At 47.9% G+C, this 13,987-nt stretch overlaps 1 protein-coding gene across 8 annotated transcripts in view; it reads right to left on the reverse strand.

The window, feature by feature from the left end:
- Positions 1-1,489: 1,489 nt before the first annotated feature.
- LARP4B (La ribonucleoprotein 4B) overlaps positions 1,490-13,987 on the reverse strand; it is an 88,713-nt gene continuing 76,215 nt past the window's right edge. For 5 of the 8 annotated variants that reach the window (XM_067699831.1, XM_067699821.1, XM_067699839.1 and 2 more), the window contains 7 exons: positions 13,744-13,850; positions 12,947-13,198; positions 11,514-11,559; positions 8,728-8,892; positions 6,290-6,408; positions 6,078-6,186; positions 1,490-4,978 (listed from right to left, as the gene is read on the reverse strand). In XM_067699831.1, coding sequence (XP_067555932.1) covers positions 4,706-4,978; positions 6,078-6,186; positions 6,290-6,408; positions 8,728-8,892; positions 11,514-11,559; positions 12,947-13,198; positions 13,744-13,850 — 1,071 coding nt within the window. In that variant the 3' untranslated portion in view covers positions 1,490-4,705. The remainder of the gene's footprint in view (positions 4,979-6,077; positions 6,187-6,289; positions 6,409-8,727; positions 8,893-11,513; positions 11,560-12,946; positions 13,199-13,743; positions 13,851-13,987) is intronic. The other 3 variants (XR_010933155.1, XR_010933153.1, XR_010933154.1) reach the window with 3 other exon arrangements.

The raw sequence follows: 13,987 nt of genomic DNA on the forward strand, positions 1-13,987 counted from the left end.
TCCACGGCCACAACAGAACACGCCTCGGCTGGCCCGCGGACGACACACATGGCCACGAGCTGTGTGTCCCTGGCCAGGCCCAGAGCGGCTGACGCGCACCTGGGAGCAAGAGGGGTCGAGGGCTGGCAGAGCTGCCAAGCTGGGCGTACATCTGCCAGTCCCGATGTATGACTTGTCATTTCAAGCCACTGTGTTTGCGAAGAGTTATCTGGAAAAGGCAAATCAACACATCACCCCATTTCTCCCCCAATTTCCTATGCCAGGGCTGTGCATGGAGAACACATAGTCAGCAGATACTTCATCAACTTTACAGGTATTTATTGAGCTTCTACTATGTTGCAGACAGTGTACTGAGACCAAGGGGATACAAGGGTGACAGAGACGGGCTTGATTCCCACCTTCAGGGAGCACATCGAATTATTTTTGTGATGAGTCCTATGAAGGAAATTCCTAGGAAGGCAGAATGGTGGGTGAGTGGAATTCCACGGTGTCCGCAGAGAAATGAGCCCAGAGGCACAGACTAGAGAGGCTAGAAAAAGCTGCCTGTGCAGGTGGGAGGGAACACCAAGTAACAAGAGTGGCACACGGATCAGTGGAGGAGTAATGAGCTACTCAATAGGCAAGTTTCCACATGGCAAAAAGTAAAACTGGGTTCTCACCTCAGACTACACACACAACACACACACACACACACACACACACATCAATCAATTCCACATGGGCTGAAGACACATGTATTCATCAAGGGAGATTGTCTTCATGGCTCTGGAGTAGGGAGACTTCATAAACAAGACCAAGACACTCAACCATAAAGGAGAAGATGGGTCAATTTTACTACATAATTAAAAACTGTAAGATAAAAGCTACTCTAAATAGAGTTTAGACAGCTGGTAGGGATTGAGAGGAAATATCTGCAACACGTAACAAAGAATGAACAGCCAGAGACAAAGAAGCCCACATCAACAAGGGAAGGATAACCAAGTAGAAACACGGGGGAGGGGGTGCGCAGGTCAGTCACCAGCTGGCAGACCAGCCATCACACGTAACACATGCTGGAGGCCCAACCACCGCTGCTGGCGTCACCCTGATTTAGGGTGAAGTCCATCACCGTTTCTGAGGCTCACTTAGGATCTGAACACGATGGCCCCACCTCCACCCCAGGTGACTTTATGGGGATGTCTCCTGAGACGTTGCCATTTAACACGAGAAACAAGAGCCCGACACAGGGATACTTATTTCTGTGGTAAACCTCAAATTTAACAAAATGTGCCCTCACGAACACTGGCTTGAGGGCCAACCCTGGAGGCCCACAACTGAGCTGCTGGGCATGGTGCCCCTGCTGCGACGACTCGGGCTACGATCCGAACATGGGTGGACGGAACCCGCATTTCATTCTCACGACACAGATGGGTTCAAACAAAATACTATTTTTTAAAAAGGTGCATTCTTGAAGAAAATTTTAATTAAAAAAAAATGAAAAGAAAACCCAAACAGTGCCTAAATCTTTATTTTTCATAACCTACATTTTTTCAAATTAGACAGTTTTACACTGAATGACACAAAGGAAACTTAAATTACCAATAGTTTACACATAAGCTTGATTCCAGTCTTAATGAAAAGAAATAGAACAGAAACAAAAGCCCTGGCGAGGCATCCGCGTCACTGCCCTCCTGTGAGCTGGTGCCGTGGCCGCTCCTTCAGGCCGATTGTCCGCCGCTCCCCGCGGACGCAGATGCAGACACGGGTTGTACCTGCCCCCGAGGCCCGCGAGGCCCCAGACTGGCCTCCACACGGCACCGTGGTGGCCCTGACCACGTGGCAACTTGACAGGTTTCTTGCCACCACTAGTGACAACCAGTGATGCAGTTACAAGAGGGCCTGATCAGAAACATGATGACACGGACTCTTAAAAATCAACGACTCTTCTTGAATTCATGTCTGGTGAAACGGGGCTGGGTTCTCATTCTTATCTCTCCAAATGACAAGTATCATCACACAATTGTCCAAGTTAAAATGCCATTTGTGATGCTGTGTCTCTGACTCTGTACCTTGAGGTACTGCCAGGGGAAAGGAAAGAGTTATATTTTACACGGACGAAGCCAGACACCAGCTGTGCATGGTGGGGCTGCCCGTGGGCTGGCGCCACAGCTTCCCACTGTGCACCCCCTGTGCTTTTCTGTGAGTGGAAAACCTCAGGAATATCAGAAAGGTGGAGGTTGGGGGACATTATATAGCTCTTTGGCATATCGCCCTTGCTTAATTAAAAAAAATGCTATAAAAATCACATCAGAGTGAAGTCTTAACTTGGCTGCGGGAGCATAGGCCTCATGTGCCCGGCCGGCCATGCCACCTGGCTGGGCCCGGCTGCTGTCACGGTCACCTTCATCCCAGCTGCACGCACAGCTCCACCCTGGTCACACAAAGGGCGGACAGCACAGCTGGCCCCCCACACCTGCCTCCAGGGAAAGGATCTGCCACTATTAAAAACCAGTGTCTGGGCTGCACAGGGTTTGGGATTCGGGGATGGTGCTGACAGCATCGCTCCCTCCTCCAGCAGAGACCGCCATGTCATGGGATCCCAGGGGCTCAGAGCTGGCCTTTCCAGCTCTTTCTACAGTACTCATTAGTTTGGGTGTAAGAGGTCAATTATTTCTGATTTTTTCAGTCAGCAATTTCAAAACTACAAAGAAATTAATTCCCCTGTTCCTTTTAACAGGCATTTGCAAATAGGAGCGCTGTGTGGGTGTCTAGGTATTTGAATAAAGACGCTGCTCTGAAGGAGATGGGCTTGTTTTCCTCTGGCAGGCAGATCATGCCTATTAGCTATTTGTAATTTTAAGTAGATTATTTTTTACTTTCACTTGAAGACCCTGCCAGTTTCCACTTTCCAGATTATACCTCAAAAACCCTTTCAACATTAGCTGTGATTAGTACATACTTACATATGTTTAAGAAGAGCATGAAAATATTCGAACATTTTAGTAAAACTTTCCATTTCCCTTTCACAGCAGCAAAGAGGCAGAATCAGTTCAGCACACCAGTATAAGAGAAAAAGAAAAAACCTCAACAAATTAAAATAATATTCAAACCACAACACTGAGTTTATCTACATCCAGGTCAATAGCAACATTTATAATATATCAATTTTTATCAGCTTTTTCTCTTTAGGGTACCTTTTTAATATGTTCTGATTATTTACAACTGTACAAGCAAAGCACACACGCCCAAGTGCACATATTTAATACAGTATCGACTATTTGCATTTACAGGATTTTTCAACAGTCTGAAAAAAGATCAACTGTGTAAGATCTTCCAGGTAAATTACAAACATGACTGCTCGCTCTTCCTACAGTGCTTACCCAGTAACACCGTGACAGCAGACCCCACTCACGCCAACACAGGCCGGTCTCAGGAACTCTAAGCTGTCATATACAAAAGTTAAGGCAAAGTCATTTTCAAGTTTAAATAAAATTCAAGTCTTTAAATATTGGATGGAAATAATCTCTTTTTTAAAAAGAAAAAACCTTAGTCTTGTTAAATAACATTTTGTGGAATAAACTGTATGGTTACATTTAGCAGGAAATATTCTTATTTTAATGTCTGCTGCTTAGAATACTTAAAGAAAAAATTTAGGCATTTTAAAACAAAATAATTTATGTTTATTATCAACTGCTAGCTTTAGTGCATGCGTGTTCTTGGAGAGCAGCACTTAGAGAAGGGATCACAGACCCTGTCTTGGAGGTAAAGAGAGAGGAACTTGGATCCTCCAACACTAGAGGGCACCACAAACACCTTCTCCCACGATCTGTGTGCCGTGTGCAGAGGTTCGGAAAGGTACCCCAGGAGGGGTAAGGTGGGGCAGACTGGGGCAGACGAGGGAGCCGGGCTCCATGTCCTCACCACCTGCTCTCGGGAGCAAAACATCAGGGTACAATTTCGTGGTAACATGACAGTGGGCAACAAAGTTTATGTTCCATTTAAGTTCTATTCACAATGTGCTTTGAGTTTATCTTACATAACAGCCACTTGAGACTGGAGTGAGGAGCTGGTTACTTGCTGGCAGGACATCAGGACTCTCGGTGCTCTGCAGGGTTACTCTGCCCAGTGGACCAAAAATGGGCTCTACTTAAAAAATGCTAGAACCACTTGTTAGGCTTCTGAATGAAAGGACAACTCCCAGGCCAGCGTGTGGCGCCATTGGACCCCGTCCCTTCCCCAGGATACACTCACAGCATCGCCTCATGCCCTCAATTCCACGGTCCTCAGCCTCACCCGGCAGTCTGGACATCTCAGAGATACACACTTGCTAACCAGTTATTTTAAAAAATGAAGTAGCATAGTTCCGCTTAATTTAGAAAAACTCACTATATATATATATAGCTTGCATTCATAGCCACATGGAGGCTTAATAAAAAATATCAATTTGTTAGGATAAATGCATTTTCTATCCTGAAAAAAATCAGACTTATGCATCACCTCCAGTTAAGCACCAACCTAAAATAAGGTTTATATTAATTAAATCCTGAAAAATAGATTTTTTTCAAGAGGGGGGAAATCCGACTCATAGAAGAAAAATAACTTGCAGGCACCTTGTAGGCCTCATCTACACTGCAAGCTCCTAACCAGCGGCTCACTCACATCCCGAGCAGGACAGTGCTTAGTTGTGGCGACCTCAGCTCCTTGAAGCCCTCCCAGACCTCGGCGCTCACTGAGGGGACCTGGGTGGGGGGCTCTGTTCTCTGTGCAGACGCCGCCCCGAGGCTGGGGGAGAGGGCCGGCGGCCTGGCGGTCTCCTCTGGTCTTTGGGTGGTCCTGGGCTGGACTTGGGGGCAGAGGGCTCTCTCTCGGCGAGCTTCTTTTCTTCCTTCCCACAACCAACAGTGTTTGGCTTTTGTTCTTTCTGGGGCTGCAACGGGGAAGATGGTGGCTCTCTATTCGTCCTCTGACAAATCTCTGCGTAGCTGGGTTTTCGCAATTCCTGGGAAACAGACACAGCTCTGGGATTATATGACAACATGCGAAAATAAGGTTCACTTGAGGTAGACGTAAAAAAAGGTTTCAACTGTAACCACATTCAAAATTATTTTAAATAAAGAATTCCTACATTTTAACAACTGAGGTTCCCCTGCAGCACAACTTTCCCTCCAAGATACTCTAGAAATATATTGTAAAAATGGTTAAAACTAGAAAAGGCATGGAGATGAAAAGTGCCGACTGAACTCTTTCCAGCCTCTGGCCTGTAATCACTTCTGAGCCACATACGAGCCTGAAAGGTGGCAGACAGCAGACACCCTAGAAAAACACAGAAGCAGCATCTGCTCTCCCTGCCAGACAATCTGCCTCGGCACAGAGCAGGTCTCCTGGACCCAGGAAGAGGTCCGGCTGTCACTTATGGGTGACCTTCAACAGCTGTCTCTGCAAAGCATTTGTACACACTGCAAACTACAGAGGGCTGGAGGTGTGGTTGCAGGAAAGTCAGAGGTAACAACAACAAAAAAGTAGGGTTTTCAGGTAAGTGGAAGCATGAAGGCTAAATGACAGATGAGAACATTTAGAAGTCTGTCACCTCCATCAACCATTTGTAACTTAAAAATAATTAAAAAAAAATAATTTTAACCTATAAAAAAGTTTTCTTTAAAGATTCAACCTAGCAGACAATAAAGGGTTTAACTCCCAAATCTAAACGATAAAGGCCCACCCAAGATCAAACTAGGGACAACACAAATCAGAATTTAAAAAGCTGGACTGAGCACCCAGGGGAGGAGAGAGGAAGAGGAGCTGGCGGTAGGCCTGTGTGGACCCGGGCGGGGTGGGAGGTGGGCGTCCCTCTGATCCGCCCTTGGACCACCCTAAGTCCTAGGGGCATAGGAACTGGAAGCTGTGGCTCCTCGGGCGACAGCCTCACTCTACTGACCCTGAACAAGATGACCCACGGCTGCAGGGACAACGAACAGCCAGATCGGTTAGTTACAATCATTAGCAAATGCCCAGGGTACCCTGCACAGAAAGCGAGCTCAGTGTGCACACAGGCGGCCACCGCTCCAGGGAGCCCCTCCACATCCTTGCGCCCGACATACCGAGACGGCGCCGTCCACCTGCACCGATTTACTTGCAGTCGTGCTCAGGGTGGGAGGAGGTCTGTCCACACTCGGGGTTTCCTTCTGCTTCTCCACCACCTTGGGATCCCTGGAAAGACGCCACCAGGCAGACACGTGAACATCCGGGCCCCACGGGCAGCCCCACAGTGAGCACAGCACGGGGCACGGGCATCAGGTGCAGGTGGACTTACTCGGGCGGGTGGGCAGGGGAGGGGGCACGCTCGCAGGCTGTGGACACGGCACAGGGCACTGAGGGCTCTCGGGGGGGCACCGCGGGGAGAGTGTTCGTGCTTGCGTCTGCGTTCAGGCTCTGAAACCATCAAAAACAGTTTATCACTGCACAGAAGCACGTCCGTCAGATCTTTCTCAATGATCTTAAACACACAACAATGGTACCGGCTTCGCCGTCCTCCCGGGAGCACGGGTGGGCCAGCCCGGAGTACAACTGGACACACTGTGGCCAGGAAGCAGCCCCCGGTCTCCCCTTCCTCTTGGCAGACGTCTCACCGATCTGAGGCCTCCCTCTGTGCATGAGCACGATTGCCTGCAAGCCTGCTTTCCTACCTGAACAGGTACTGAAACCTCCACCCATCTGACACCCCAGTGCCCAGCACCGCCTGGCACGTGATCTGTGAATGTAGAGTCCCCAGCACAATCCAGTACGGCTCACCCGTTTTTACAGGGAAAACCAACAAGGTTACAGCTCCATCCCAATAAACCTGAGTGCCTTGAGGGGTGCAGGTGCTGACATCAGTTCCCACCTGAAAGCAGTGTGTTAACTCTCCTGATTTAACAGGGAACGAAACTGAGGCTTAGTCTGTTTAAGGCAAACACCTGGAGAATGCCAGCCCCATGAGCAGTAACCACTCACACATGTAGCCTTCTGTTAATTAACAAAAAAAAAAGGCAGCAGAGCAAATAAAGAACTGGAAGGGAGACTAACTGCAAACAAGCGTTTTCTCAAAATCTCACTTTTCAAAGCAGATAAAAAGTTCAGAAGTGAGAGGTTCTGGAGGGAGTGAGATGGAGGGAATAGCACTGCCCCCCACCATGGGGCGAGGGTGGTGGTGATGGAGACATGGGGCCCCTGAGAACCACCACCTCTCACGATTTTGTGCTCAAGGCTGGTGGAAACACAGGCATGGAAAACGCCTCCTTCTTGTAAAAGCTCCCTCAAGTCCAGAGCACGCCCGAGACCTCCCCCCTCCCGTCGGAGGCCTCCCAGGGCCCCGCAGAGCCGCCGAGCACTTCACCAAGAAGCAGGGACACAGTCTCTTCCACCTAGAATTGGGCTCAGGCTTCTTAAAAGTAGCAATTCTCGGGCTTCCCTGGTGGCGCAGTGGTTGAGAGTCCAGCTGCCGATGCAGGGGACACGGGTTCGTGCCCCAGTCCGGGAAGCTCCCACATGCCGCGGAGCGCCTGGGCCCGTGTGAGCCACGGCCGCTGAGCCTGCGCGTCCGGAGCCTGTGCTCCTCAACGGGAGAGGCCACAACGGTGAGAGGCCCGCATACCGCAAAAAAAAAAAAAAAAAAAAAAGAGGAGCAATTCTCTCTTCAAAATAAATTTTACACAAACTCACAATGTAAAAACAGTAAAAATTAAAAAAAAAACCAACAACAAAATACTGTTTTTGAAATGGGGTGGAGGCCTGCTTGTTCTCTTCCCCTGCCCATCCCCAAGGGGAGTAAGGTCAGGGTGAAGCCAGGACTCAGGGTCTCTAACATCATTCCATGGGGCACTGATAACTCAGAATTTAAGACTGACAATAACGCACAAGACATGTCACATTTAATAAGTGCTTCTCTCTCCAAAATACAGGGTCTTGGAATCCTCTCAACCTTGAAGGCTAAAAATGGGAGCAGTAACCACACACTAGTATGAAGACAACTAAAGACCTGGCTTTATAAATCCCACTATGACCCCGCCTGGTACTGAGAGGCGACCCCACCCCTGTGGGGGCTCTGCAGGTGTAGACGGTCTGGACACGGTCTGCAGGGCAGTGCCTTCCCCAACCCAGAGGCCAGGGGTTCTGACTCCTTAGGTCTTCGGACAGTACAGGGTGCTGGTGGGTGGGTTCCCACTGGAGAAAGACATGGTGGGTGGCTGTGGTGGAGCGCCAGGCTGAGAACTCAGCAGGCGCTGGATGAGGCATTCTGGCCACCTCTGCCCTGGTCTGCTTGTCGACTGCAGCAGGGCCACGGGGAGCCCCCGGGCTCTTGCAGCACTTGCTGATTCCCGGGATGTAATCGCTGCAGAGGCATGAATACCACAGAGCTCGCCGACAGCCACCCATATTACAGTAAAGTTGCCCTGGGCTTCTGGTTATTCATGTAGATTATTAAAAACGTGTTACTTCTGGTATAATTCAGATTTTTCTTTTTTATTCTGCTGACTTGTAAAATAAAAGCAAATCGTGAATAGCAAGAATAAAAATGCAACCTGAGTTTCTGGGTGAGTGAGTGTCTGTACAGTACACCAGTGCAGGGCTCCACCTCTGACCCTACCGCTCAAAACCTATGTGGCCTCTGCAATCACTTATCCTCATAAACCTCTTCCGCATGTGAAAAAAGCACACATGTAAAGAGCGGGACGCCAGCGGTGAGTGAGCATCAGGCTTGGGATAGCTTACCCTTTCTTTGGACGATCCTGTGAGCAAGCCAGACAGCCTGTTCTCAAACAAGTCCTCCGTCTTCAAATGCCCCGCCGCCCCAGGCAGTGGGGGGAAGCTGGAGAGGCCTAATTCAAAGCTCGGGGAGGGCGGCCTGGGCGGTGTTGGAGACTGAGTCTGACTCCTCTGAAAGAGAAGAACACCGTGGAGTCGCCCTGGGGCGGCTGGGTAGGAGGGGCTCAGAAATACCGCAGGTGAGCGATGCAAACACTCGCTCCCTAGTCTTCGAAGGTCCACACCTGTCTGGAGAAACGGACGGCCAATCCAACCCCGCCGACTTGGTCACCTATCAAAGGTCATCTGTCAGGCAACTTCGACCATGAGAGCAGAGCTGAAAAGACGAAACCTCAGGGCTGCTCCCGGCCACGGTCAAACACGCCGGTAAGAGCTGTGTGTGTACGACACCCAGACCCCCGGCAGCCGACAGAGACCAGTGGGGCACAGCAAAGTGACAGATGCACAAGAGCCTAAGTCTCGACATTAAACTTATTCACCTCCAGACAAGTTTTGTGTTATCGCAGCAGAGTCTGTGATCTAAGTCATAAAAGAGAAAGTAAAAGAAAACAAAAGCCACTCTCTCAACTCTGTACAACTTATGTAAAAAATTTCACAAAGATTTCCATTAAAAAAAGTTTAACAAAAAAGGGAGGGAGCTTCAGTTATCTGAAAATTAACTTACTGAAACTCCTTATATTTTTAAAAGGGAGGGGGCTTCAGTTACCTGAAAATTAACTTACTAAAACACCTTATATTTTTAGATCAGTATGTAAAAGCATGGTATTTAATATGAGACTGTTATCACATTCCCTGACTTCAAGAAAGTAAGTGAACTCAGCAAAATAATACCCAAGTAAAACTTATAAGCCAAAGAGAAAGGCAGGAGTCTCAGAAGAAAGGCAGTGATATACTTTTATTGAAACACTCTTAGTCAACCTGCTAGGTAGGAGTCATTCTGTAACATCCAGTTCCTTGGCTGAAACAGACAAGGAACAGAACGGGGAAATGAGTTTGTATTAGGTAGAACACAGGCATTTTTAGTTGAATGGTGGGCTACTTGGACTGGAAGCAATGCTCTCGTGGGGCTCACTTAACTTGAAAGGCCAAGATTTCCCAGAAACTTATACCAACTGGAAGATTATCCCTACAGAAGTAAAATCTACAGAAGATCTGTTACAGCTCAAGTGAGAGCAGGTTAAGGATGAAATCGGATCCACGCTGAGCACAGCCCACCTCTCCTTTGGGCCTCCTGCTGCATGTCTCCTCCTTGGCGTAGGTGTCTGAGGGCTGCCTACCTTGCTCGCGTGTGTGCCCTCTGAACCAGGCTGCACGGGTAACCGTGTGGCTACAGCGTGCCCTGTAGTTCAGCATGCTCTAGGTTATGCTCATCTCAAAGCAATTTTTAGAGGCTTTATTTTAAACATCTGCATGTTTCTGAGGTGAACCCAGCTTTTCAGAAGATGAGCGTTTCTAGGAAGAAAGACCTGAGAAAAAATTGACTAAGTATCAACTTTCAGGAAGAAAAGAGGCAATGTTTAACGTTTTTAGGGTCTGAATGGCTTAAGGCAAGGCATGAATGTCAACCCCTGGTCCCGAGGGCGTGGCCAGGCCACCTGCTCACACATCTGCAACCTGCCCCCAAGCTTCTCAGGTGTTCAGAACACCCAGTGCAGCAATGGGCTCACTGTCGAGTACACACACCTGAGCCACATGTGTGGGCATCTGAGTGGTTCCAGGTATGAACACGCAGATCAGGAACACAAAACAGAATGAAATGGAAATGGCAATAGAAAAACATTTCACCTTTGCAGGTAATGCAGTGACCAGGGGCAATGATTCCTGCAGGGTAACTAGTACCTGAAGAGATAGTCAGATGCCTGTCTTGTTAGTCCAAATGTAACAGGAATTCATGCATTCCAACTGGAACCAACCGATATAAACTGCCTTACCACAGGGTCACCAAAAACTAGACTGAACTGACCAACATGGTAAAATTAGGGTGTTCATTTACCACCAATTTGCACTTTCTAAGTTCTAGGCAAATACAGTAATGAGAATGTACACACTCAATGGCTTGGGGTCCAGACCAAGAACTGTCTCAAGGCCTTTTCCAGGCCCTGAATGTGGAGCTCTACGAGAGCCCACGTCTACATGCACACCGCCCACGCTCTCCCCTGCAGAGCACCACCCAGAGGGGGAGCTGGTCAATCACCCTAAGCAGACACAACCACGTCTCCTGTACTTACCACTCACATAAACCCATCACTTATTTTGGGTTTGTCCTGACCCTAAGTTACATGCAGCAAAAATCAACAATGCTTTCTACACAGTGGATACAGAGTAAAATATTTTGAATGAAAAATACTGATGAGCTAATTCCTACGTGAGAGAAGTTTATTCTGCTTGCCCAAACTCGTGATTCCGGTGATTTCAAAGTACACTACCTGGTCACCCACACAGAAAGCACTCATCTGGACAAGTGTAAACAGACCACATATGTGCATGATGCACTCCTGGGTGCACCTATGTGCCGCATAGGACACGCAGGTGCCAGCAGTTCCTCAGGAAACCAGCCACCACCACCTCCTCTTTAGAGCATCAAAAAAAGGTCTATTATCACCTAGCGGACATCACATTACGAGAAAATCTCTTTTGAAAAGCTTTCTCACATCTTAATTAAATCTCAGGTTTGTTTAGTGTAAGCTAGGTTTAAGCATCTTGTGAAAGTGGCACAGGCCTGATGTACTCACTGTGAACTTCTCCTCCCGTTTCTTCCGGTAACCAAAGGAATTTTTCCTAGAGGAGAGGAAAGCAGAAGACTGTTAACTTTTCCCATTTGAAACAATTTCACTGAGCACAGTATGTGCAGACACATTCAGTCTTCATGACTTTGTAATCTTTTATAGATGACTTTTGATTTTAAAATCCCAACCTTAAGAAGTGTAAGCAAAACAAAAAAAAATTTATAGTAAAGAAGTAAAATTGAGGTCTAGATAGGTAAATAAAAGAAAATATTTATTGAAGGAATTTTCCCATTTAGAATTTTTGTTATGATATGAACATCTGAATATCCATTCAGTTGGAGTGGCAAGATATGTAAAGTGTGACACTGAGCTATAAAGGTGAATTGTTAAAAAATGGTAATGACAATCTATCCAATTTATCATCAAAAGGAAAAGCTCCCAAGTAGCCTAGTCCACTCCTGCACCCCTGGCCCTCACTCCAGTGAACCACATGGGGTTTCTGAGCTCCAAGCACTTCCTCTCCCCATCTGCCAGCCTTCCACTCCACAGTTCCTGAGGCACATTTCCAACATCCAGAGTCTGAACCGCCAGCATTGGCGCCGTTCCCTGCACAGCAGCTTAAACCGCAGCAACAACCCCACCTACTGAGTGGATGTCACGGCAGGCCCAAAGGCACCAAGACACTTCACTGCCCGGACGGGCTTCCGTGGCCTAACAGTTCACACATTAATTCCCATTTATAATTTCATTTTTATTTATTTACCCTTTGTCATTTCAGCTGAACGCAAAGACTCCCTAAGGGCCCGTATTATGTAAGTTGAAAAGGAATTTAGAAATAATCTTGACCAATTCCACCCCTGATGGGCCCAGCAAGGCCTGACTGCGAAGACGGAGCCGCCTGGGGTCCCTCCCGCTCCCACAGCACCGGGAGCACACACCCCCCGCCAGAAGGAGCTCCTGGAGGCAGACCACGTCCTCCGTACATAATACTCAGAAAAGTAGTCTTTACTTACAGGTTTCAAAGTGGGTTTACAACAGGAAAAGCTTATGGAGGCTGAGCCCACGCTAGATACGCTAGATGTGTGCTGGAGCGCATGTCCTTCCTGACATGCCGCGGGGGGGGGCGGGGGGGGGCGGGGGCAGTCTGTCCGTTCAGTTCTCCACACATAATGACTGTGACCCAAGGCAGCCTGGCCCACCCTCAGTTCCCACTGAACAGTGTCCTGTTACCACAAAGATGGAACTGGTCAAGTCTCTGCTCTAAAAGTAACACCCCTGAGTAATTATATAAAACCTTGGATGGTTACAGCCTTCCATTTGATTTTCTGTGATGGACTTGAAAATAATGATTATAAAACACATCTGAATTAATGGAATCTGACACTACGAATAGTTTCTAAGTACACAGTACCTGTCCAAATGAAATTGTGAACACTCACCTCCCTCTACCTAAGCCCGGAGAGGACTCGAGGCTGCTCTGTTCCACCCGCCCGGGCCCCGCGTCTCTCTTGGCGTAGACTGGAGGGTTCTGTAGCCGAGCTCGAGGCTGACCCGTCTGCCTCGTTTGTGGGCTCCGCACACCGTTCATCAATCGGTCCGCAGTGAAGTTAAATATCGAAGGACTTTCTAACAGCCCGGGCCCTCTCTCTGCACTGGGAATGGCATGGCGCAGATGAGATTTACTAGGATTCCTGTAAATAAAATGTTTGTATACGCTCAGTTCTAAAATGATCATGGCATTATGAAAAAAGCGTGCTAATGCAGAAATGGCTAAGCTAAAATGTGCTTTCTTTTTAGGAAAAATATTAAAAATGTTAGTTAGTTCATAATATGTCTGATAATGCAAATCTAAATGCAGTATGGACGTTCTGCTGGGCTGTAGCCCAGGTCTAAATTAAAAGCAGGCGCATGCAGATGCAAGCTGTCCCAGAAGCCTTTGTCTCACGAGTCTACCCTCTACGTAGGCGTTGCAACACGCATTTCAGGGTTTAATGCTCACAGAATGGAATTCCACGCCTTGAGTCGTTTTACTCCTGGTGGACATTACTGGTGGTCAAATCTACCATTAGCCAGCACAGAACAGCCTCTTCACTTAGTGTGACTCACCCAAATGGTGAGAATGACGGAGGTTTAACACATTTGCTTTTGCTTTGCTTTGAAAATATACAATGTGGCAGTGACCTCTTGTTACAAACCCTGGGGAAATAGCAGCCTTTCAACCCCTCACGGGACTTGCCTGCTCCTTGGAGGGTATTGTCTGAGTGAAGTCAGAGGAGATGCTGCAGGTTTGAAGGTTGGAGACGTGAACCCATTTATAAATCCAGTATTTGGAAATGGCGTTACCTAGATTCATTAAAAACAAACAGACTTCAGGCTGGTTAACACTGGTCGCTGACGTTCCATGTCATACTTGGAGTGCTCGCCGTGGAGAAGAGCACTGGGTAGGACTACTGCTAATGGCCAAGACTTCTTGATCCAGG

This window comes from Pseudorca crassidens, chromosome 1 (assembly GCF_039906515.1).
Source record: "Pseudorca crassidens isolate mPseCra1 chromosome 1, mPseCra1.hap1, whole genome shotgun sequence".
NCBI lineage: Eukaryota > Metazoa > Chordata > Mammalia > Artiodactyla > Delphinidae > Pseudorca > Pseudorca crassidens.